Source organism: Thermobia domestica, chromosome 10 (assembly GCF_964235325.1).
Source record: "Thermobia domestica chromosome 10, izTheDome1.hap1.1, whole genome shotgun sequence".
Lineage (NCBI taxonomy): Eukaryota > Metazoa > Arthropoda > Insecta > Zygentoma > Lepismatidae > Thermobia > Thermobia domestica.
Window position 1 is genome coordinate 125,797,341 of NC_137463.1, and position 27,812 is coordinate 125,825,152.

A 27,812-nucleotide genomic window follows, 5' to 3' on the forward strand; every position below is an offset into this window, starting at 1 on the left:
TTCACAAATTCTAAGTGAAATTCACTATAGTGCCTCGGCTTATGTGAAAAATTTGATATAATATCTCTCTTATTTACTGCTTCACCAATACCAATAGTTGTATCTTAGATATTAACTATCTCAAAACATATCATATAAGGTATGTTTTTATTATTCATTTGTATTTTCACTTGTCGACAACTGTAATAGTAAGACAAACATTGAGGGATTCGATATTATTAATGGAAAACCAGAATACAGTAGACTTCATCTTTTTAAAGTGAAAACTGAGATCATGATGTACCTGAGTTGGAAAGGGCGTTTCAAACATACAAGCAAGGTATCTTAATAATAATATGTTTATAAACCATTGATATATATATATTGCATAACCCTATTATAACCAACATCTTTCTGTCATATCTGAAGATTATTATTAGGAGACACTTAGAGGATAAAGAGTATGGTAAGCGCGCTCAATCTCAAAGTAATGATAAAAAATATTGGTAAATCCATCCGGCTAAAGTACCATAAAATTCTTTCAATTTTTATCATCATTGTAATGCTCCATCGGCTTTTCTTGTTACCTTCAATATATCTCAAGAGTTATTGTGCACAATGGTTTTAGTGCTTATAATATTCTGCCTTTCCAGCAACGATATATTAACTAATTATACATATACTGGATCATGGAAGCGAATTTGAATTAAACTTACTTACATTTGCAGTAATCAATATTGAAGTTTCAATATGGTTTACGAGTGTGTCAAATATAACAAAATCTTAACATCATGTACTTAGTAATTAAAAGGTAATTAAATGAAACTCATTTTAAATTTTTCAGTGCTTTCTAGCTTTAAGAAAGCTAAACCAAGTTAATTATTTCTTTACTTAGTAGTCCTCAAGAAAAGGAAACTAAACACTATATACGAGGAAAAAGGAATAAATCTAAAGATGTAAACACCAAACATGGAAGAAAACAAACCAGATTTTCCATTGATGTCTTTAGCTTTTAAGTTCCGCGCTTTTAGAAGAGTAAGTGTGAGTACACTGTTACTGGGATGATAACAAAGTGATGTTAAGAGTTCACCACACTTGTCTTTTGCTGGAGGCTTTAGTGCTTTCCAAAAGGATGGTTTCTCAGAAAAATCCACCTGTTAAAGAAAGATAATGATAATAACAATATTTCTTATTACTCACAGACATTATTAAATTATTATTTGATTACAATTCACAATTTAACAAATATGTCCTTACAAAAAAAATATGAGTTTATAAAGTTTATTTTTCTTTTATCCTAGAGATTCTCTTTACATGAATGGTACATTATGGAAAGAGAATACAGTAAACACACAAAAGATGTGATTCAAGACCTGAGTCTAGTACAGGGTGATTCAAAAAACAGGAAATTTTGAAAATTAAATAATTTCATGAAAACAATTTTTTTTAAAAAAAATTGCCTCATTTAATAGTAAAAATAATGCCATTTCAGAATACATACAGTACAATTTATTTTTTTAAGATGACGTTTTCAGGTGAGCTCCTTCTCGACGCAAACATTGCTGCAGTTTCTTCGCTACACTGTTCGGTTCTTTTTCATTGCCGAACCAGTTTGCTCGAAATTACGTATCCATGTTTTAATTGCATGTGCTGATGGAACACGATCGTGGCGTTCTAAATTAAAATAATGGTGAAATTCTCTACGTGTCCCCTCCATACTGTCATTGTTCTTGTAAAACGCGGGCCGCGGTGGCTCAGTGGTAGAGCGTTCACCTCTGCTGCTTGGGGTCCTGGGTTCGATCCCAGCCCAGGCCAAGTGAATTTTGTGGTGGACAAACACCGTGTGCGTGGGTTTTCTTGGGGTTCTTCCGTTTCCTTCCACTTTATTCATTTCACCATTTCATTAATTTCTCATAATCACCGTCTCCTTTAGCCTAGCCAGCATAACCGTGGGACGTAAAAGTTAAAAGATTTTTTTCTTGTAAAACGCCTTGATCGCAAACGCACGTTGCACACCATTCCAAGCATTCATGATAACTAAATGGCTGGATGTCGTTGACAGGTTGGCGTACGTTATTCAGTATTACGAAACGCTCACTATTGCCAACACAACTTTCAAAATTTCCTGTTTCTTTGAATCACCCTGAACTTAAGTTTCTTACTCTCTGAAGAAAAAATGTTTAGAATTGTTCTCCTTTGATTGCTTTTTCAACTTATATTGTTTGATTTAGATTGCTACTATTTGTTTTTGTTTAACACTGAAAATTTTCAAAGCGACTTCAATAAACTATTTAGTCTCTATCTTCAGAAACAAGTTGATATAACAGCTGCACTATTTGTTGAGAAAAATATATCATAAGAACTCCCGTATTCCAAAAATTTTCCCCTACACATTTACTCTCAGAAGGAATTGTACTTATAGTTTAATAAAGTATTAAGGAAGAGGATAAAAGGTAGCCAGAAATAATAATAAAGAATCATAGTATACCTCTAATTTAATTTATTGTAAATTCAAAAATTAATATTTTGCACTAGAAGATTACGAATACTGTGGAACTCTTTCTAAACAAAGATCTTGGGGTACTAAGTCTAATAGTAATAGTTTTGGAATTTTGGAGTAATTTGAGTAATCGATCTTAGAGTAATTTGCAATATATTTGAAATAGTGAATATTACAGCGAAATATTATGACTTTGATTACTTAATTTAGCCTAAAATATGTAAATAAAATAATACTATCTTAGAAAGTCAAAATTGCCATATTACATATTTTACACTAAAAGTGCATTTATTGATTAATGTTGAATACCGTTTTACTGTATTTGAAATGCAGATTTATATTATGAATTATCTGAAGAAATAACAGATTAAAGCAAGACAGTCACTTTTTACGAGATCCTAATTGCAATTTCTTTCTTATTCACCAATGTCTTTTGAGAACTACGTAACAGCATACAGTATAGTAAGTTTGCATTCAAAGTGGTCTATGCTATTTTATTTATGTAGAAAAATTTATTTAAGGGACGAAAGTAAACGAATGATTTTTTCGTCGCAACATATATGATTTCAAGATAAATGTAAATGAATTGATGATTTATTGATAGCTGATGTGGGATTTAAATTAATGTATTATAATGTATTTGTCGAAATATATGTAAAATAATTAAGTTAAGGATTAACCACTGTAATTTATATCAGTACTTATGTTAATAATAAATTTTAACTAATTACTAATTGGATTTTATACATTTTAAACCTACCAGCAAAGAAAATTAAATATGTTGTATTGTTTCTGAATTATTCTGAAATAATTTAAGTGTACTGAAAAGGAATTGAATATATATTTACTGATCTTAATTATTTTGAATTCTGATAATTACTGGATTTTGATTTGTTGAAATCTGTTACAAAGTTCTGTATTTTAAACCTATTGATTTTAGATGCTAGTGACTGTCACAGTAAAATATTACCTTCGAATAAAGCTGTTTTGTTCTTTCAGAAGCACTGAATAATTTTCAGTTTTAGTTGTGTAATATACACTTTAAACATGTATTTCTTCTCACCACCAGACTATGAGCGTACTTTATATTAAACGTAAAAACAATTATTGAAGTTTAATTTGGTGATCGTTTTCAGGAATTATTAACCTTTAGATCAGATACTATGTATGATGGAGGCAATAATATATTCCAGAAACTGTAACATAGATTGGTAATAATAGGTATTTGCCTTAGTCAGAGTTCATTTATATTTAAACTACACATAGTTTCAAAGCTAGAATGAGAAGAATACTAACAAAATATGGTATAATAAGTAAGCATGGTATCTGAATGGTTAATTCAAAATATATTTTAAGGTATTTACATTTGGATTATTTATTAATTATGAATTATTATTAGCTTTAGAAAGTACTAAATGATACTGGTTATTCATTTATAACAAACCTTTTACAATTGAAGCTCTAAATATTATACACATTGCATTTTATCTATTATATAAAACTGAAAGTGACTATATCTTTTCACTTTGACATTAGAACTTAGGGGGAGGAGCATATATATATATATATATATATATATATATATATATATATATATATATATATATATATATATATATATATATATATATATATATATATATATATATATGTATATATATATATATATATATAAGTAAATAAAAAATAACCCTTGAACCAGCCGACCGATTTCGATCACATTTTGAAACATAGGTGAGATTCGGGACCGAGATGGCCTTTATCACTGCACTTTTACGCTGCAACTTCGAGGAGGCTGAGATATTTAAAAATGATAAAAAATGACCGACGTTACTGTCGAATCCATAGTTTTCGGGGTCGCTGAGATGAACAGTAACACTTCCGATGCTGTTTAAATGCAAATTCAGCTCATATTTCCAGTCAATGTCCAAAATGAAAGATATTCTCCCCGTGCAAAGAACGGGCAATCTGCTAGTATTAAATAAAATAACGCTTGAGATTTCTTTCATTTTAAATTTATATTAGAGCTCTCTTGTGACTAAGCAGTTAGAGTACGCGACTTTGCCGTGGAAGACCCAGGTTTAATTCTCGGCAGGAGCTCACGTGGTTCGGATCCCACATAAGACTATAGATTAATGTTTTATATAGCCTCACTGCTGAATTGGACGTTAAACTCCAAGTTAAATCAAATCAAAATTTTAAATGTATTAGTCTCTCAAAATAAAAAAGAAGCACTCAAAATATATCAGTTTTTAAATATAAGGAAATAACTGTTTGAATACTGATTAAGAGAAAATACCTCAAGAGTCTTAAATACACTGCATTTGTTAAAGAGAAAGTACACATTATAACAATAATTCAGATACAGTAATTTGTACATCAGAGATTAGTGCTCTACTAGTTACCATTTAATTAAAAGTATCATAACTTTATTTATTTATTTATTTATTATTATTATTATTATTATTATTATTATTATTATTATTATTATTATTATTATTATTATTATTTGTTTTGACTGAAAGAAAAATACCAATTGAGATTGAAAACAAAATATTGTAGCTCAACCAACATGTTAATAATTACATTAGATTATGGAAAAAAGCAGAATTATAGTACCAAACAAATTCTAAGGCAAAATAGCTTTGTTTCGCTCGATGTAGAGAATGTGTTTTCTTTGTATATATCTATTTGATCTAGATCAATGATTTTATCATAAACTTTCGATCAGCTGCCAGAGCTAATTAACAATCATATGTCTTGGCCAAAGGAGTTTCACAACACAACTTATTTTTGTACGAAATATTCTTAAGATGCTGGATGAGATTAAAGCATTTCGATATTTGAAATAGAATAATATGAATTGTATGCAATTTTATATTAAAATTAAACATTGACCATTATCAACATCTCTTGCACATTTTACTTTTGGCATGAAACACTACAAAGAGCTAGATTATAATAATAAACCTCATTATTATGAAATTTAAATACTAATAGAAAAGAAAAGTTGTAAAGGTTAACCAAAAATACTTGATGAAAAAGTAAAAAATACGTAACTGCATACAAATTGCAAGAGAAAAATACTGTATTTTAATATTTTAATTGTGATAAATATTCTGCCATCACTGTTTGAATTACTTGAAGTAACATTATCAAATTGATAAATATATTTACTGCATGTTTGAGGAATATTGCATAGCATCTATTTCTTCTTGAATAAATCCACATTTAAAGATAAAAAATAAGTAATCTACACAACTGTGATAGTTGGTGATTTCAACAGTCATAGAAACGAAAGAACCATATGCTTTTTCATTATTTAACAGTAGAAAATTTTCAACAAGTTCTATTTTATTTTCAAGTTGCTTGGTAACAAGCCATTAATTTTTTTTTCACAAAAACATCATTGTTATTTATCTCCAATAGTTTAAAATATTTATTGATATTGATTCGTTTAGAATTACCAATCTCTCTACTCATGTTAAAATAAGACTCATAAAATTTTTCTCGAAACTAGAATTTCAATGTCTGAACAAAATTACATGTAATCGTAAAGTGTAACGCTACTACTTTTTCCTTTCTTCAGCTACGACATTATTCATCGGTCTCAGATCGAACCCTAAAACGTAAGTTGTCCGATAAAAATGAAACCTTTCCAATCAAAAAATCAGTTTCTTACTTTAAGTGAGGAAGATTAAATAAAAAATTGTTATACTTTTCTTATTTGAAAGATAGGACATAACAGCTGTTTTCCGTGTGGTACGTAATAATATTACACTTTAAAGACAGAACAAAAATACAGAAAGAAGAAAAATAATTATACATTTTCATTTCATTAAAACAATAACCTTCGTCAAGCTTCGCCAACCATCTATATGAAAACAAATTTCAGATTCAATACTTAAAATTAGCTCCTTAAATTCTAAATAAAAGTGAATTTATCAAACATTTCTCATGTTTCTTCTTTGTTATCTTACTTTACATATGGATTCTGATTACCAAAATAAATTTTGGCACGACACGACTTAATAATTTTATTTAAAATCAGTAGTAAAATTTGTCAAGCATTTTAGTCCATAAAAGACCAAACAATAAGTTTGTAATATCTCTGTTTCATTCCGTCATCATATCTTTGATCAATACTACATACAACCGAAACGTATGGGCTTTACATTTTCTACTAAAATAGTAAATCCACTTTTTTTCGCATGTCACATTTTAAATAAATAAATAAATAAATAAATAAATAAATAAATAAATAAATAAATAAATAATAATAATAATAATAATAATAATAATAATAATAATAATAATAATAATAATAATAATAATAATAATAATAATAATAATAATAATAATAATAATAAACTGTAAGAGTTTGTTTAGGATTAAAGAATGAAAAGCTCAATTAATTTTATTTAGATACAAGATGATGAAAGGTAAGTATAATTGAATCATATCGTATTATATTCATGAGACGTGCTGTAGATTAAGAGAGAATGTGCAGGAGTCCTTTACTATAAAGAAATTAAATTTGATATATTCTTCATGTTGCTATTATTATTGTTTGATTTACTTAATAGATCTAAAATTGAGTTATTATTGCTATCATAGAACTATTGATTTGGAAAGTTGATATAAAGAAAAGTTTTTGTTTTTACCCTACAGAAAATGTGTCGAAGCTTGTACGTGATCAAGTCAAAAAGAACTAGGTAATATAACTGCTTCAGAAAATTTTAACTAAGGAAATTAGGTCTTTGGGTTAAACATTAAGTTTTTACTTTCATGTTCGTACCAAAAAAAAAAAACTATCTCGAAGTGTTGAAAAGAAAAGAACGGAAAAAGAATAAAGGAAGCAGAAAGTTATTTTCGTGTTAAGAAACTTTGCTGAAAAGTTGTAGGCAATTGAACAGATGGAAATCTTGCGACGAAAGACATAAAAACGAGAAGAAAGAAGAAAAACAAGAAGTAAGAAGAAAAATAGTAAGAAAGATAAAAAAAATATTAAATGTATTATACTGGTTCTGATCAAATGGATGGGAAACATTTTACATTTTATTTCGCTCATTTTCATACAAACTCCGTCATGTTAAAGAAATTTTAACATCACATTGAAACATAAAATCTTAATCGAGAGCACTAGTTTTATCGCAAATGTCTCTTTTCCTTAACACATTCTATTAGTTTTATCTAGAGCTCTGAAATTTTAAGCAGAAAAGGTTGAAAAAGCAAGAACTGAAACGTTGGTTTAGCTTTTAATACTTATGTTTTAATTAAACGGTGCTTCTACTCCCAACTAAACTCTCGATATATAATAAAAAAGAAGAACTAATCATCCTTCTATTCACAGGGACTGAAGACTCACATGAACATTGTTGTAAAGCACTTGAAATAGAATACAGTATATACAAGCGATATAGAGAATTAGACACTGATGAGAGAAGTAATGCGTAACAAGTGTTTTTCTTTCGGTGAAGCAGCTTTTAAGCAGATACTAGAAAGACCAAGAGTGTTTCAGAAGATAAAAAACACAGATAATATACGTTTAGTATTGGGAGGAAAATGTATCTATATATTGCACTTTTTTAAAGTTAAGATAGTTTGAAGAAAATATAACATTTAACAGGAATTTTAGAAATGACCCCAAAAGAATGGATGAAAGCGATCTTGACCAAAAATTTTAGGAATGATAAAAAAAAAAAAAAAAGAAAAAAAAAAAAAAAAAAAAAAAGATGGATCAAAACATTGCGATCTTGGCCAATAATTAGTTTTTGGACCAGGGTCTACAAAATTTTTGAACGGCCCCTAAATCGAGTTTTCGTATTTTCTACGGAATACTTACATCATACTGATTTAATTGAATGTTTGGGTTTGGCTACACTATATGTTGGTCTCTAGACATAAGGCGTACAAGAAAGTTTTTGACTGAAATATATTGGATCTAGATCAGGGACCACAAAATTTTTGAACGGCCCCAAAATAGAGTTTTCGTAATTTTTACGGAATAAGCACATCATACTGAGTTAAGTGATAATTTGGGTTTGGCTACACTATATGCAGTTCTCCAGATATAAAGCGTACAAGAAAATTTTTGATTGAAATATATTAGATCTTTGACCCAATAAAATAAAATAAAGACAACACCAGAGGAGAAAACAGACTGCTTTTGCGTTGTTTTTAAAGGGAAAATATCAGAAAATTTGGGAATATTTCTTTCATAAAGTAAAGAAATGATTTTCTCAGTGCTTTTGAACCAGAAGCTTTACACATTTCACTCGCATATATACTTTTACAGATTTCTAATATTTATCTAATAATCTAATATTAATAAGTTTCCTTAAAATTCTGTTATTTATTTAATCCAATATGGTTATACAATTCAACATGACAATGGCCGTTTATTCATCTTTTGTTTACCTAACTTAATAATTAATACGTGGAACAAAGCGAGTACATGTATAGAGGGAAAGAAAAGAATGACTCTAGCTTCCCTCTTTGCTATTGATTGCGCACTGGAGATTTATTAAGTATATATTTATGCGGTAAACATACTATTCAATTTTCCCAGTGATTATGTATCAACATTGCTCCTAAATTTTGAAAGATTTGCACGCTCGTCTGGAAATCATGGAATAGCATCACAGAATGCATTGCAATGGTTTAAATTCTACAATATCACGCAGTAATTCAACAATAGGCATTATGCGTCGATACAAGCAAATCTGTAACAAGTAAGCAACAGCAAAGTTCTTCTTAATGATGAATACACAGAGAGAGCAAATGTAATATATTTAATGAAAGACAGAATAGATCCTATGCCATTATTGCTTAGAGGAAAGTTCAGCAATTCAATGTTTCACGTTTCAACTAAATAAAGAAGGACTATTAGCAATATTAAATTTTGGAAATCATAGGGATTATCTGTTACGTAGAAAGAGAACTATGAATGAGTGATCTTGATCAGTGGTCAGTGCTTTTAAGCGACTTCAAAATTGGAGGAAGTGATCAATTCCATCCGTTTATATATGTGGTGTCTATGTTCACGCATAACTTTGAAAGTTCACGCATAACTTTTGTGCTAGACCATGAAACCCCTCAACTAGTGTAGTGTAGAAACCATAATTAACTGACTTAAATGTGCGTATGTTCACGCGTAACTTCGGCGTAAGTTCAGCAATTCAATGTTTCACGTTTCAACTAAAAAAGAAAGACTAGCAGTAGCTATGGAGCAGCAGCTATGCTATACCCTCAGCAGTTACCCAACTTGTCCAATTCTCTGTTGAGGAGATTTTGATGATTTTTCTTTTGTTTGAAAGAGTTTTCTTTCCTAGTGGTCTCAGATAAACTTTACAAGGATATAGCAATAGAGGTAGAATATGAAACTTGTCAATAGCTGGCAGTGTTGATACTATAATTCTGTGTATTATCACGCATAACTTAAATGGTTGGTCATATGCCAGAGTAGTCTATCTACCTTTTTCACCAATTTTGAGTTAATGAATGTTTGTTACATAAAAAATGCGCTTTTTCTTATGCCAGAATGAGCCAGGCAATATCAGCATTCATTTCAAAATAAAAGGGCTACTGGCTCATTCTGGCATAAGAAAAGCGCATTTTTTTTTAGGTAACAAGCATTCATTAACTCAAAATTGGTGAAAAAGGTAGATAGACTACTCTGGCATATGACCATCCAAATATAGTATCGCTGATTTTTTTTTGTTTGTTTTGTTTGAAAGAGTATAAGTTTCCGGTGATCCTATATAAATTTCGTCAGGATGTAATGGTAATCTTTGGAGCTAGACCATGAAACACGTCAACAAGTGTAATGTGAAAACCATAATTAACCGACCTAAATGTACGTATGTTCAGCATAATTTCGACAGCGAGTTTTGTTTGAAATTATAGTTTCGACAGCGAGCACTCTTTCTTTGTAGTCTCAAATAAACTTCATAAGAATATAACAATAGCATTTCAAGCTAGAGCATGAAATTTCCTAATGACTGACAGTGTTAATACTACAATTGTATAAAGACGTATAACTTCGACATCGGTGCACCGTTTTTGATGATTCTCCTCTTGTTTGAAAGAGTATGCTTTCGTGGTGGTTTCACATAAATTCGAGTAATCAATAAGTTTATCCAACTTTCTGCTGACTGGAAAAACAGCAAAAAGTTGAATAGTGTGATAGTTGAGTAGATAATAATGTAATGATTCTCTGACTTCTCACTACATTATTAATATATTTTTATTACACATTTTTTCGTCTGAGGTCAGTTTTTCTTTTCTATTTCATACATTCTCTCTTCTACTTTTCACTGTCTTACGTGCTTATTATTTTTTTTAAAAAATAATAAAAAAAAACTATATGTTTACTCACTAAACTGCAATTATGCGCAGTCAAAATAATGCTGCTTCTATACGTTTCGAAATGTAAATACAAAATTTACTTGTTATAATTTTGACTTTTTCTTTTTGAACGTAGTTTTTGGTTTTCAACACAAATTTAAACCGCAATATAACCTCAAGTTTGAAGTATATATAGTATGTTTCTTTTGCTTAAGACTAACAAATAACTGAATCACATTAAATTATATGTATTTAATTTAAAGAAATTTATTTAAGTTTTAGAATTAGATTTCATAAAATAATAATAATAATACCCAGATGCATGCAACATGCAAAACAATTTTTTTTTTTTTTTTTTGAAAACTTGTTTTATATTGTAGATTCATACATACGATGCCGAATACAAAGAATTGAAAGTGACGGCTGTAACAATCATGATACAGCAATTAAATACGAGCACTGCTGGAACTGTGATGATTATGATAACAACTGAAAAGTGAGTTCATAAAATAAATTATATTGTAAATGAAGATGGCTGGTAAATACTACACTTAGTTTAACTTTTGCGCTATTTATTTGCGTTTTTCATTATTGAATCTATATTACAGAAAGATTCTATGAAATCTTTTAACTATCAAATTACGACCAGATACAAGTTTCTATACGAAATACCAGACGATTTTACAATTACGTAAAATTACTTCTCTGTTTTCAAAATATTGTCTCCTTATATTCAGCATCATCTTCAATTGAATCATAACTGAATTTTCCTGCTCCATTTAATTTATCACATACAAAAGTATACTTCAAGAAAAAATATTTTAAACAAAAATGTAAATATGAGTCTACTGTATTTCAACTCATTTTAAACTATGTGAAAATATTGAGTATATTTACTTTATGCAATAAGTTCTAAATTGAATAAAATTGAAAAATATGTCCAAAAACGTTACTTACATGAAAACAGAAGGATATAATGTTTAGTGCTAAATTAATCTAGACAACGAAGGATCGCGTACAATAGATTGTGTGATATAATATAGGCTTTACGGTACAGAAGCATTACTAGTGCAAAAGTAGATATAAAGTAGGTAAATACAAGTTGTTCAGTTTTCAATACTCATGTAAGTTCAGTAATAATGGTATTTAATTACCTGACATAGTGGAAGAAATACTTCTCCTATCGAATCATCTCTAGAAAATCGATCATAGTCAAATACATGAAGATGGAGAACTCGGCTTTGTAACTTTTGGATTGGAAAACCTGTAAAAAGAGTAATAATATTACTTCTATATCCCTTTATTACTTCTATCAAGTTCAATAAAAATAATCTATAAGAAATTTATTGTAGCAACAAAGCGTAATTTCCCCACCTCATATTTATGATTTATTTTAAACAACTTCTGATTTATTATAAATAAAGAGTCGAGAAAAAGACTTATAAAATGCTTCGTGTGGAGCATTGTGCTGTATGGGTCGGAGACATGGGCATTACACAAAATTGATGAAAAACGACAGGGAGCTTTTAAAATGTGGGTGTGGGAAAGAATGGAAAGAATTAGTTGGGTCGAGCGGAAAACGAATGAGAGAGTGTTAGAAATGGTGGGTGAGAAAAGAACACTTTTAGATATTATTAGGAAGAGGAAGAGCAACTGGTTGGAACATTGCCTAAGTGAAGAGATTGTATCATGAGGGACGTCCTAGAGGGTATGGTGGTGGGAAAGAGAGGGAGGGGGCGAAGGAGACTACAATTAATGGATGATATAAAAACAGAAAGATCATACGCGAAGACGAAGAAGTTAGCGGAGGACCGTGGAGCATGGAAGCTTCTCAGCTGCGGCAAGTGACCTGCCAATAAAGGCAGAATACCTATGATGATGATATATACTACGTCCCTTAATCGGAATTTGTGCTTCTTTTCTAATAACTACTGAACATATATTGAAATATCTTCTCATAATAATTATTAGCTGAAGCTGCTCTGAATTATCAAAATGGTTAACCCACAAATATGTTTGAGGATGTAATAAATTAAGTTGATTTGGGAAGGGGGTTCCAAATTTCAAATTTCTCTCCGACATAACTTCGAGAAAACGGAATAATCGTGTAATAAAATGACCCTAATGTAAGAGTCCTAAAAAAAAGAAATTTCTACAGGTGAAATTACATGGTAGGTTCTTACATAAAAGACCCTTTATATAAAATTTTGTACTATTCATTTCCATTTACATTGCATGAAATGTAGGTCGAGGAAGAATTTGTTCTATGTTCACTAGCTATTTCTCCCTCGGAAAAAAAAACGAAAAAAAAAAAAAAAGATTTTCTTCTATGTTAGCTTTAACGGAATTGAAAGTGACAGACAATGTGATTTACGAAGCCATCAGTAGAAACACATTGTAGACTCCAATGCAAACTGAACGCTCAACTTGTCCTTAGTGTTAATAGAAGTAGAGAAGAGAAAGCCGTTGATTTAATATGTGTCCAACGGAAGTTTTCACATGAGAAAAATTGAAGGGGTCACGGAAAGGGCACACCAATGTTACTGAAAGGAAACCCATAAAGAGAAGAGAAGAAAGAAAAGCGAGAGAAAGGACAAAGGGTGTGTGTAGAGGCATCGATCGGATGCGTGGTATTCTCGTCAGGAAGTAAGAAAAAACAGAGTATCTATATCTGCAAATGTGTACAGTAGCAAATAAAACTAAGATTACAAGAAGCAAGTGTCAGCAGAGGAAAGAAACTGGACGTGAATTGTTTCCTTTACATGCGAAAGGTTATAGCGTTACAACAGTTCCACGATTTTTATGTTATTACACAACACAAATGTCCAGCTATTCTTCCCAGTACTCTTACTTCAAAAATGAATTTCTGAAGATCAGTATCTGGCATCTATTTTAGTATTTACGTTATTGATTCAAAGTGATCGGTTTCTTTTCAGTATTCAAGACTCAGTATCAGACAGGATCTACTAGTTAGAGTAGAATCTGCATTATCAATATTGACTTTTTTGTATGAAAAACTAGTACCCCACCCACCAGGGATAAACCTAAGACTATACATAGAAATAACATGTGCTAACCATTTGGCAACGGAATTTCAAAATTATACGCAACGAGCATTGCTAATTGTCAAAGAATAATACTAGTAACAACAACAAGAAAAGAATATCAGAGAAACAAAATATAGAAACGTAAAATACATAACTTACGAGTGAAGGGAGAGAATTGTATAACAAAAACAAGTTTAAACTTGTCAGCAGCCAGAGACAAGGAATTCATGACGAAAAGTGCGTCACTGACACGAATATTTTTTTTAAACAGTTAGCAACTAAAATTATGTATAAAAATGTGCAAATTTATACAGAAAAAGAACATATTTCAATCCAGGTCGTAGAAAAGAACACGGCGAACCACTGAAGATCAGGTCCATCGGGAACATAGTTACCCATAGGGAGGATGTATTGCTCAAGTAGGGGTATGATCAGGACAGACAAGCTGACAGAAAGCGTTTCTTGAGAGTTTGCGCTTGTAACTGAACACTACTTTAAGAGAAATGAACTACCATTTCAGTGTCATACAAATTTGGAGTCAAGGACAAACTCAATACAGGCTGCAACTAAAAGTTCCTTTAGCAATTATTATTTTTATTATTGTTTATTATTTCTGTTATTATTACTACTTTGGGAAAATGAAAACAAAACGGTCGATGCTAAGTTCGCTTTTACTACACTCCTATATACCTAAACCGATGCATTGACCATGTATCACCGGCTGAAACGTTCGCTTCATGGCCGGACAGACTTTCATTCACTCTTGCGATAACACGTTAAGTAGTATTCTGTATTTTATTTCAGTACACAAAGGTAAGCCGAATTACAGGGGAGACACATAACCAAAAGTCTCATTTTTTTAAAAATAGAAATGCACGTTTGAAATACTGACACAAAATGAAATCAAATCCTTCAGTTCAATGTCCTACAGTTTAATTTAGGCTAAAATACAGTGATGATTAGAAATGAATGAAATGCTAGAATGAAAAAAGTGGGAGAAAACGGAAGAACCTCGAGAAAACCCACGGTGTCTGTCATCTACAAAGATTACTTAGCGTGAGCTGGGATTGAACAGGGACCCCCCACACAAGAAGTGAACGATCTACCACTGAGGAAGTTTGAAATACTGATGAAATTAGTTAAGAGATAGGAAGAAGTATTCAACTCACTGTCTCTACAATCTATCAAGATCTATGGCTAGCCAGATGTAGTACGTTCAAAGTGGTGATATGTGGTCAGTGCATCAGCTTTCAGATGTCATTATTTCTGCCTTGAACCTGTGAGTTCTCTACTTCTTCAGTCACGTAGTTTCCCAATTGTCTCATGATGATGAAAACTTTTAATGAAATACTTCAGTTTTACGACCATTGTTTCTTTCAGAAACAATGTTCCGGAGGGGCACATTTAGTATTCCGGAGGGTACTGCTGGTACTATTCTATTTATATTATAGACGTAGGCCCTATTATTTTTGTCTCCTTCGGGGGGGGGGGGGACATTCTCAGAGCTCTGGGGGGCATGACCCCTAAAATCATGTCTAGAAGAAACACTGTTCACAACCCATGATTATGCCTTTGAGGTAAGGGAGGTGATGATAATGAATGAAATGGAATGAAGAAATTGGGAGGAAACGAGAGAACACGAGAAAATTCACGCAATGGTAGTTGTCCATCATAAGGACCATTTGGAAAGAGATGAGATCAAACTAGGAACATCACGCGCCAGGGCGAGCAGCTCTACCACTGAGCTATCACATCCCTTCATGATGATGGGTCAACACCAGAAAATGTTGGCAATTCAATTGGAAGTAGAACCAGAGACTACGCACTACAAAGTCACATGCGCTAACTATTCAGTTAAGTAGATGAAAAAATTAAAAAAAAAAAAAAACTTGAGCAATCTGTTTCTTCTTTTGATGTTCTTACTCACAGCACAGATGCTTATGCTGACTCTCTTGATGCTTATGCTGACGACAAAGAGCCCTCTCCTCCAAAGAAAGAGAATTCAGTACATAACTAATTTGTTGAAATTTTATGTAGGGTTAAAGGGAGCTTCTGGGAAGTAGATTTCGTTTTTAGCGTGACTACAATACTTGTGATAAATCACAAATAGAACATACGGATAATTAGAGAATCAATTTTTGATATCACTACACTAAGGGGAGTAGGCTTAAGCGCATCAGCCTCTTCCTTACGCCACTGGTCTACAGTGTGGATTTATGCATATACTTTGAATAGTATGGTTGAATAAAGAAAACCAATTTTAATAACACTTCTGACACTTCTGTCTACCGCAAAGGCACATGCGTCTGTTGTTTTATTAAATGCAATATGATTTTACTTTTTTCTTCATTTTCTACAAAGTTTTAACACTTTATATGTAGTCCTTCTAATATCAGAAGGGTGGTGTTTTTATTTTATTTTTTTCGTTTCCATTTTACAACTTCAAATCACAATAATCACTTTAACTATATTATAGAATAACAAATCAAGAAATAGACAGTGTTTATTGAAAAAATGAAATCTTTGAGTTTTACGTCCCAAGGTTATGCCAGTTAGGCTAAAGGAGACGGTGATGATGAGTAATGAATGAAATGGTGGAATGAAAAAAGTGGGAGGAAATGGGAGAACCCCGAGAAAACCCACGCACACGGTGTTTGTCCACCACAAAGTTCACTTGGCGGGGGCTGGGATCGAACCCGGGACCCGAAGCACCAGAGGTGAACGCTCTACCACTGAGCCACCGCGGCCCCAGTGTTTATTGAATTTTAGTGCTCGTATTCTCAACCCACCCTGTAAAGTAATGCAGAAAAGCACTCATACCTTCTTTCCCGACATCTCTTTCAACCAATAACAGCATAAGACAACACAGCAGCAACTCCACAAAACAAACGCACGAACTCATCAGATAGGTAATAGTCATGGACAGGGGCCGATCCAGGACGGACTTCTGGGGGGGGGTCGGTAGTAATACTGCTACTTAGAGCTACTTTTAAGAGCTCCAAACTTTTTATGGGTGGGTTTATTTATAAAATAAGAAAGTTTCCTCTTCTGGGGGGGGGGGGGCGATCCCTGGTTCCGACCCTGGTTATGGATAACTTTTTCAAAATTTTCAATATCAGTTGATGTTTCTCTCTTCCAATACCAGCAGATGTTATTTTCTTCTAATATCAGTAGATATTTCTGTCACTATTCGTCTATCGCTCAAGGATATTCCCTAATCCAGCGTTTCTCAACTGCTGTGTCGCGACACATTGGTGTGTCATGAATAGATGTCAGGTGTGCCGCGAGAGTTTTGATGTCTTCTAAGATCTTCCGCAAAGAAATTATCTTTAGAAGAAATTAGAAAATTATTACCAATCGACTTGATTTCACAGTGGTGTCTCACACTGGTCTCTCACACTTTGTAGCTCATAGTATTTCCAGAGTAAAAATGTATTGTATGTATTTTTATGTAGTTGCTTTCTTGCATCTAGGAAAAAATTACATGCAGAGGTGTCGCGAAAGTTTAAAACGTCTAAATGGAAAAAAGTTTAGAAACGTTGAACATTGAATAGTGGTATTCTTTACTGTGACGTCAGATTTTCTTCTTTCATCATTACCTCCAAGAGATTCGCACTTTTTCTCTTTAATCCATGTTTACAATTCATACATCTGTGTTTAGCTTAGAGATTGTTCTCGAAATTATGCTTCTTTGCAAAATTTCTACATGTTAAATATATTAGTTTGCTAGAGCTTCTCCATGGCTAAGCGGTTAGCGTACGTGCCTTTGGCGTGGGAGACACGGGTTCGAGTCCGGCGGGAGCTCATGTGGTTCGGATTCCACGTTAATCAGTAGGTCCCGTCTCATATAGCCTCGCTGCTGAAATGGACGTTAAACTCAGAAACAACTCAACTCATATTAGTTTGGTAGATCCTTTTTGTACCATTCTGAATAACAACTAATCCTACAACAAACAATGCTTCCAGATGGTTATTGTAAATATCTGTCATTGTTAATAACGTATATCTAGCCCTATATAAACATTTTAAAAAGATCGAAGCATTTACTGCAGCAAAATTAAGTTTTGACATATCACTTGTACATTATTTGTTTTAATACAAAAATGACTACAAGAACAATAAAATCCCAAGATGAGAGACAAAATGACGACGAAGAAAAAAAAAATATTTAGTGAATGATTTATTCATGAAAAAGAATCACAAAGGAATTAACTGGAAACAACTTTAAAAAGCTAACAAGCATTGCTTATTTTCAGTTTCATCCAACCAGTTCATTTACTTAATGAAGCTAGCGTTTCTCTCGTATCGATCTTTTATTAACTTCATCCCCATTCTGTACGAAGAGAACTCTTGTGGTTGGCTGACGGATTAATATCACCCTCTATGAAAGGGTAAGCGAGTTGTGTTAAATACGTGAGGAAATTCGCAATTACAGCAAACACAATTTTACTAACCGCTATACTGCTAATTAACAAATAGAAAAAAAAGAAAAAAACAACAACTTTAGAAAGCACATTTTTGCTCTTAGTGGCATATATGATTTTTTCAACCAGTTATTAGAAGAAATGTCAAATGTGTTCGTTCTATTTATTTTTCTCACAGTTGTGTTCTGAGAAAGAAACCCGAAACTATGATAAATGAGTTAGAACAATAGCAAAATATTAGCAAATGCTCATGTCTTAGGCAATATTGAAATCACGCTCAACTACCATGTCTTGTATTGGTTATAACGCTGGAGCAGGGTTACCATATTTCAAAAATAAAAGTCCGGAACACTACTAAGCTACAAGAAATGCTTAAAATGAAGTATATGAAGTGAAGTGAATGAAATATATTCATTTATTTTCTTCCATTACATAGAGTTGTTCAAGTATCACGTAATCACATTTTTAGTTATTTTAGACCTTTTCCTCCCTAGTTAAGCAAACGTAAGCAGATGATCTACCCTCTCCCCCTAGTAAGCAAAATTTTTAATTTCTTAGGATCTGTTATGTTTCGTGGCTTTCAGAGTCTGTTTTAGCTCATTCAAGTGGTGGCCCAGAAGGACAATGAAAACGCGTAACCATTGTTGCGTAACAAGAAGGAAAAATAAATTTGTGGTAAATAATTCAAAAAATACGTTTTCGCTATTTTATAAGCTTCTATTTTTTAAAAAATACTCCAACATTTTCCCATTCTTGTCTGTTCAGTTTTGTTAATTAAAGAGTATATTTTCCTTCTTGAATGGTCAGTGGAAAATTACCAAAAATATCGGTCAGGGATTATTGATTAAAATATTCAAGGTGCAATTATTTCAGAAGCAAGATGCAGATTGAAACAGAGTACTAAAGATAATAAGATTGAGCAGTAAAACCTTTTGTTCCTGGCCCAATGAAACCAATGCTTCGTTCAATGTTAAAGTAGTTAAACCACGAACTTAACTAAATCCATGTTTTATGTATTCAAGTATTTTTTCAACTCTTGAATTGCCATACTCAGAAGTTGAAGAGAATAATTATAATCCTAATCCTGTGAAAAAAGCAAACTATAATATTCCCTTCCTTTCTTCTTCGCTGAAATCCAGGACATTTAAACATTCCGAGAAATATTTTCAGGACGCCGAACACAGATATCGACTCCGTGACGTTCCCGGATTTTCCGGGACGAATGGCAACCTTAGGCTAGACATGCATCACTCAATGATTTCATTTGGTTGAACTTTTCCAGGATATATCTTGTAGCGCGGGTTGATAGTCAATAAAACAACAATGAAGTCTCAATGACATCAAATGCTAGTAAAACGGGATGGAAATTTAAATTTTACTTTATATTCTTATTTCACAAGATGTTTTCGTGCTTGACAAGGTTAGAGACTTGCTTTCCTCTTTTGCAACGGTAAAGAGGAGACAAGTAGAGGAGTTGAGTTCCTTTTAGCTTAGGTGGAATAAAAAATAGGTACAGAACTGAATATATATGAAATTCACTCCCTTTTGAGTCATATAAATGAATGTATTATTCGTATATTTGCAGATGTTTTCTGAGAGCCTAGTTTAATCATAGAAGGGAAAAGAATCGTACTCAAATGTGAATGTAGCAGAACATTTAATACTTGATAATATAGGAATTTTACTGACAATAAAATCAAGTATACACTCAAAGAGTTGTATATATGTTACTTTTGTTATTAAAGGAGCTTAGTTGTTTAATAAGAAACGCACAACAAAGCAATTTATTGTACGTTAAAAAAAGTCGAAAATCTTTATGTTATTAGATCCGGTTGATTGCTTTAATATTTAATCAATGAGTGCTATTTAACTTTGAGAATTTCAGTCTTATGTCTTGCTTTACATAAGCTCTGCTAGAAAAAAAGAAAGAGTTCAAAGTGCAGGATGTTTTTCGTTTCAAGTATCCTTTGTTTGTTTCATTCTTTAATAAATTTAAAGTGGAGACAAAAGATATAGGAAAGGAATTAAATGTTGCTTGAAAGTTTAGAGTATTGAAAGTCAAGAACTGTAAAACTAATAATTATTGCAAGTTCAGAACAAATCTCTCTCTTGCCTAAATCATTGGACTGATGATATCGTAAAACACATTTTGAGACCATTTTTTTTAAAGCTGAGAACTAACTTTGAGAATTTTACTGAAATCTTCATTTTACTGTCCGATGATTATGCTCTGTAGATCAAAGGAGTCAGACGATAAACATTTGTATAAAGAACCAAAAAGTTAAAATGATAGAATTGATGAAATGCGAAGTACAGGAAAATGAGAGATCACTAAGAAAGTCCATAGAGACGATAAGTTCACAGGATAATGGTATCGAATTTAAGACTTTTCGCATGAGGGGTGGGTGTTCTGTTGCAATTTTATTTTTCTTCCCTTAAAAATGCAGAAGTCAGTCTTATAACTAGAAAATCCGCACAAATTTTAAATTGTTACATATTCTGTGAAAGTATAAACTAGAATTGAATTAGAACGCGGAACTATAGTCGGAAAGGTAAGTTTTAGTTGTGGATGTATAGTAAGCATATCTACATTATTTTTCATCATTTTATGCTTCGTAGATCGGCATTCTCTACTTCTTAATGCAAGTAGCTCCCCATCTGCTTCACGATGAAGAAGGAACACATACCCGGGATCGTACATACCAAAGAATTCATGCCATTCATTTGGCTACACTGCATCGCATTCTAAGAACACTACTGAACAAAGTCATTTATCATTGTGTTGTAAAAGTTCATGAGGATAGATGAGTATTACAAATTATCAAATTTAACCAAAGATAAATATACCTTCATTCCACGTTGAATTCTGTTTGCGAACACATAAAGTAATGGCAACACTTAACAAAAAGAACTCTTCACGTTTCATTTGGGTTGATTTGTTTTGAGTTTAACATCACTTTTGAGCACCAATAGTATATATGAGACGTAGGTCGATAGCTTTAACGTAGAATTCGAATCACATGAGCTCTCAACAAGAATCAAACCCTGATCTCCCGCTCTGAAACTGCAAACGATATTTGGCCACGAGTACTCTCAGTTTTATTGATATAAAAGATTTGTACGATATTATTATCACCTGTATTCTGACACTAGCATGAATATACTTACATACATACTTACAAAATCAATGTAATCTAATACACATGACTCGGTAAAATACTTACTTCTGGTTCAAAAGAATTCTTGGTTCAATCCCAGACCATGTAAACTTCTGTTGAACATAATCGTGTCCATAGGTTTGATCAGAGTTTTCTTATTACATTTTCTATATATTATACCAACTCTTTCATAATTATTTAAACTGAGTACATTTCTCTCTTGTCTCATTTATTCTACAGAACAATTTTGGGACGTTAAGCTAAACATACGGGTAAAAAAAATCAGTTACCTTATTCAAAATCAATATTTGTCTTTGTTATGTTATAGAAAGGAAGAAACTGTCTAGATTCTACTTGAAAATGACTGTATGAGAAATTGCGTGTATGCGACATCGATGTAAATCCATTCGTTCGTCAGGTAGAGTCCGTAGTTCCAACAAAGTGCGGACGCCTATTTCTGTATTCTACTCGCTGTTTCAAACAGTTGCACAGATTTTCAATCGGATGTAAGTCTGGAGACTTAGATGTTTCATTGCTAACACGTGACTAAACGACCCATCACTGCTGATGCATGAACATGTCAATTGATTGCAGTGGACATGTCAATTGAGTATATACAACGGCAATTCGGAATCACCTCCGTTTGCACATGTGGAAGAAATGGTCGGGAAGAGCGACGTCAGTCATGTGGCGCTGTGAAGTAGTATAGTAGACAGTGAGCAGAGGAAAGAGAAGATTGCGTTTCAGTTCACTCATTCGCTACAACAATTGAAAACGAACGCTCTAATAGCAAAACTGGCAAAATTTAAAGTGCTTGCGGTAATACGATTTCTCAGTGCGAAAAATCTTTCGGCAACTGTGTGGTGTTTACGGACCAAAAGTAATGGTTGACGATGTCGTAAGTGAATGATGTCGTAGTTTAAAGATGAACGAACGAACTGATGTGCACTATGCGACAAGAATGGGCGCCCATCTGTAGTCAGAAATGAATTCGTGAAAGACATTAACAAAACTGCCCGTCAAGTCCGTCGGTTCTCTTTAGGCACATGAAACAGGGGACTCCCCATGCCGTAAACGTCACCAACGCCTAGTAGCCCACTTGCGGGTAAATGTCGATCATTGATATAGCGACGTGTCGAAGGATTGCCGGTAGTGTCCCTCTGGCGGCAGGGTTTCATCGAGTCGAAACAGATATCTTGAGTCGGGGTGTTGAAGTTACCACTGCGTAGCAGCGAGGACTTTGTTTTGGTCCGCGCTCCGTCGATTCGTCGCGGAGAATCGTGAAGGGACCAACATGAGCTATCGCCAGTCATGTGCATGCGGTTATTGCTATATATTATTTTTTCCTGACGAATTGTTCCTAAAGTGAGCTCCGAGGGTCAAGAATAACCTCTGCCTTAACATCATGAAGTGAAAAATCTTGAGATAAGTGCAATAATTGTATGAATTTAGATGGTAACTGTCGTCAATCATTAGAAAATGAGTATAGGAGAGCTGTGAAATAAAGTAAATAGACACGCGTCATTTTGTTACAAAATTACATGGCAAACGCATTTTATCTTATCCCAAACAGTTATCATTTAATATACACGGTTAAAGAAAGACTCTGATTGACCAAATTAAAAAGATCTAAACGATTTATCCCTTTACAAACGACGTTACCTTCATCGCCTCCGTGGCGAAGTCGGAAGAACACCCATCTAGTAATCATAAGGTTGCTGGTTCGAACCCCTCCGGGGTATTTATTGGTACTTTTTAAAGTGTTTTTAGACTAACCTTAATGTAAACAAATCACACATATAGGCGATTTAACATATTTTGGGGAAGTACGTTTGTGGTATATTGGCATTTTGTCGCGTCTCTGCCGCTGGTGGTATAATTTTCAAAACGGAAGAGAGGCCACCACGGATCGTCGCTGCGGGGCCGCCAATTTTTGGCGAGATATCGCTAGTTGCCCATCGGTGGTCCACCGACGCTTACGGCATGGGGTTGCGTCGCACCGCTTCGATAATGACATTACGCTTTTCAATTCTATTAGTGGGTAGCTTCATTCCCAGGTGGGAGACTTTTTTGCAGAAGGAATGTCAAACCTTTTAAATGTTATGACAAGTGCCTCAATTTGAATTGTAAATTTGTTGAAAAGTAATGCAATGTTGTACTTTCTTAATATGTATACTAACAGTTTTGTACCTGCGGGTGTATGTCATTGATAACCGAACGGCGTTTTTTTCGAATTGCCCTCGCAGAAGCAGCTCGTCAAGGTTGGAAGAAGTAATGATATGACAGAATGGCAAGAAAATAAATAAAATAAAAAATAAAATAAAATAAAATAAAATAAAATAAAATAAAATAAAATAAAATAAAATAAAAAGACCACTGTCTACAACGAATGGTCTAAGACGAGGGTGAATGAAAAACGGCATCAGCTCGGTGTCAAAAAAAGATCCTAACCCAGAGGGATGATCTAAAGTTTCATGCCTAATCAAGTAAAATCATTTTCAAACCTCATAGAAAGTGCTGCAGTCCATGAGTGTAAGTTTATTCCAACCCTTTTTCGAAGGGACATCGCAAAGAGAACCTCATGCAATTGACATTTAGATCGAATACCACAAAAGAAGCTACTTGTCATTATAACGTATAAAGATGCATGTAAACTTCTGCTAAACATAATCGAGTCTATAGGTTGGAACGGAACCTTCAATAGCCTTAAGAATACGACCAGTGGACAAAAAACCGTGAAATGTGGTCTGATGAGTCACGATTTTGTATGTGAGACGTTGAGTGTACTAAAGTCATATCTAGAAATTCACTCGTAGTGTGTGGTTCAAGTTGGCTGATATTCCTTGATGGTGGGGGGTGTTGCTCTTAACAGGACATCGGCCCATTCATACAATTAAATGTGAACATGATGCAACATCTTTATATGGACATTTTCAATGATCAAATGTTGTTATCTCTCCAGCATATTTTTGATGGATATGTAGTGGTTACTCCCATTTTCTAAGATGGTAACTGCCGTATTTACATGGTTTAAAGCGTTTGTACATGGGCTTGGGAACATTCACATATACTATTGTACAGTCCGCAGCAAAATCTGCAATATGAGCATGTAAATTTATTGTGAAACGACGAAGTCTTTTGCTTCAAAATAAGTGTGCAGGGTAGACGCCGAGGTTTCTCCTGGCGTAATTCGTGCCAGTTAGACGTTGATTCCCTGCCCTGTTAGGCGTAGTTTCACAATAAACTTACGTGCTCATGTTGCAGGTTTTTTGCTGCGGACTGTACCAGGCATGGTCTACAAAGTCTCTAGGTTTAAATTCACATCCAAACAAAATTCAGATGGTTACTTAGGCCAGAGATTGTATAACTCAGTATTAGGTAAGCTCTATGAGAGTGATTAATTTTTTGTATGGTGTGCTTATAGTTAATTTCTTATAGTCTTGACATGCTCCCTCTACCAAAATGTACAAATGGAAAACGTAGTAGTGTCAGCTGTCTACGTGATATTAAAGGTTGTTAGTGTCTAAGAGGCAACTACTCAAACTACTTGCCTCTTAGGCACTAACTAGTGACTAACAAACTAGTCAAACTACTTGTCCCTTACATAAAAAATCACATCTTTATTAATGGTGTGTTATAGAACATAAAGCATCCCTTGTAAGACTTAACTAGGAGAACTGACGCAAGTATATTGCAAATGATATATAATAAAGCATTAATTATAAAATCTCATAGAGATTTAACTTAAGATTTATTGGTATGAAGACAGATTTCTATAGAAACAGAGTCAAAAATACATTTTTAGTGTTGTTCTAGAATAAATGGCTTACAATCATTCATGTCTTAATTAAACATTTTTTTACAACTCACAAACAAAGAGCGAGAGAACAGCTCAAAATGAGAGATTATCTTCCCGTAGCCGTAGGGAATGATGGATTATTCATTAACGTCTAATGGCAGTCTACCATCCGGCAATATGAGAGGAAAATCAACTCACATTTGTCTTAACGTCAAACAGTCAGTGAACAAAAATAAAGAGACGACTCGCCGTGAATGAGTAGGTAGATATTCAATAATCTGGACTTCTGAGGCATATGTCTGTAGATATGACGTTTATCTGCAGAAAATGCAGTAAAACTTTTTTTTTAACAAAACATACGGCACTACATTGCATCTACAACCTTATTTCAAATAACTGGTTACTCATCTTCCTTTAAGAGGCATGTTTCAATAAAGGTACTAAGGATAATTTAGCATTTTAACGAAAAATAAAGATTTAAAGTATTCACAAGGAATTCACATTTCTTTATTTTACTTTCGTCAAAGTCAAAAAGCATCCCATTTAAAAAGAGAGAAATGCGGTTAGATTTGATTCGACAAGACTGTACGTTTCAAAGCAAATAAAGCAGATTAAAACAACGGATCTTACTTGCTACGTTTTATAGTGCAGGAATTTTAGGTCAAAATTAGGGGTTTATACAAAAAATTCATACAAGCAAGGAACTTTGGATAATTGTAGTACGTGACCTCCTTATCAACATACTAAAAGTCTCCTAAGATGATCTTGAACTTCGGCCGCCATATTGGAAAATGGTGGCCGATTTTCAGTTTTTCGCCGATAACTCCACAATGAGCAGAGATAGGGTGAACTAAAAACAGTAATGATATATAGAGTTTGAAGATAAAAAACACATTTTGGTGTATAATACATATCTCTAGCTTTATTCGTTCAGAAGATATTGTTTTAAGTTATGGGAACTTTGTTATTTTGTGCAGATAGTATGGTTTCTCTGGCAGAATTCGAACACTACAGATTGCATACTTACTCAAATTGTGCATTAAAATGAAGAGGATAAAAATACAGATTTTGGTATATAATATGTTTATACAGTAGGCTGTTTCATCCTTATGGTAGCAACTTGCAGTCCCCACCAGAGGCGCTAGTTTCGCGCCAGCAATGTGACGCACGCAGTACGGAGTAACCAGACACTTGTGTACAGGCTGTGCAGAGGAGAGACGTGTGTGAGCAGAATGCCGCCGAAAATCGACCCTTTTTGGGAGGGCTACACCGTAGCACTTTCTGATATAGGCTACAGCTATAGCCGAATAAGAACACAGTGCAAGGAGAAAGGTTTCACAGTGTCTGATAAGGGAATTAACGCAGCCATCCATCGCAATGCAAACCCAGAGCAAACCATAGCCATGCGCCATCAAAAGGGGCAAAAGAAGCAACCGGCTCCACAACGCAGTCAAGACGTCATTGCCCAGGTCCGCCGATTTGTGACCCAGGAGAATCCACCCACTCAACGTGACATAGGAAGGCATGTTGGACGGTCAACTGCAACTGTACACCGAATCATACGCGACAATTTGGGACTCAGAAGTGTACACAAGCGGCGGGTCCATGTTCTGAAGCCAATGCAAATCGCAGAACGGCGGGTGACATGCAAAAGACTGTATGAAGGTAACCTGGCAGTGACAAATGGGGTTATGTGATCACCTTAGATGAAGCATGGTTCTATTTGACAGGATCCCAGCAGATGCGTGCAATTTACTACCGCCGCAGTGATGGAACCGATCGTGCAAAGTGGGTTCGCTCCTGCAAGGAGAGTTTTCCAAAGGGATTTATGGTAATGACGAGTTTCTGTGCAAAAGGAAAGCTTCCGATACACCGGGTGTCATCAAATGTCAAGGTGAATGCAGCATATTATATAGACCATGTACTGGAACCCATCTATCGCCAACATGCCCCGGCTTTGTATGGCAATGACACTGAGAGAGTGTTCATCCACCAGAGTGTTTATCCGCCATACTGCCAAACGAACGGTGGCCTACATGACACGTATGGAACAGGAGACATGTGTAAAGGCTATCCCACTTCGAGACATTCCCGTCAAGTCACCAGTGCATCCCCTATGGACTTCTGTGCTTTCGGCCTCCTCAAATGGAACATCAATAAGCGTCATCCGACCATACTTGATGGCCTTTGAAAAGTGTGCAAGGAGTAGTGGGCGAAATTGGATCAGGAAGTGCTCAATAGATGTCTCCTTCAGTGGAAACTACGATGTCGTGCAATCGTTCACCAACGGGGCTCTCACATCGAACATGATCGCTGTTGGAAACGAGGTTTTACACCCTATGGCACGGGTCTATACTTCACTACCATAAGGCTCAAACAGCCTTCTGTATATCTCTATCAGTGGCTTGTAAATCATACAGTAATAAATCAAGTGGCGAGCCGTATAATTTACAATAAATGTAATTACTTCGTAGTAGACATAAACGTCTATTGAGCATAGTTTATTTTTCTTAAGAAACCTGTAACTTTGACTTAATATTTCTTGAGTGTTTATAT

At 33.7% G+C, this 27,812-nt stretch overlaps 1 protein-coding gene across 1 annotated transcript in view; it reads right to left on the reverse strand.

The window, feature by feature from the left end:
- LOC145662702 (synaptotagmin-7-like) overlaps positions 1 to 27,812 on the reverse strand; it is a 605,329-nt gene that overhangs the window by 25,256 nt on the left and 552,261 nt on the right. The window contains 2 exon segments of the mRNA XM_081728554.1: positions 965 to 1,133; positions 11,983 to 12,092. Of these exon segments, the coding sequence (XP_081584680.1) occupies positions 965 to 1,133; positions 11,983 to 12,092 (279 nt within the window).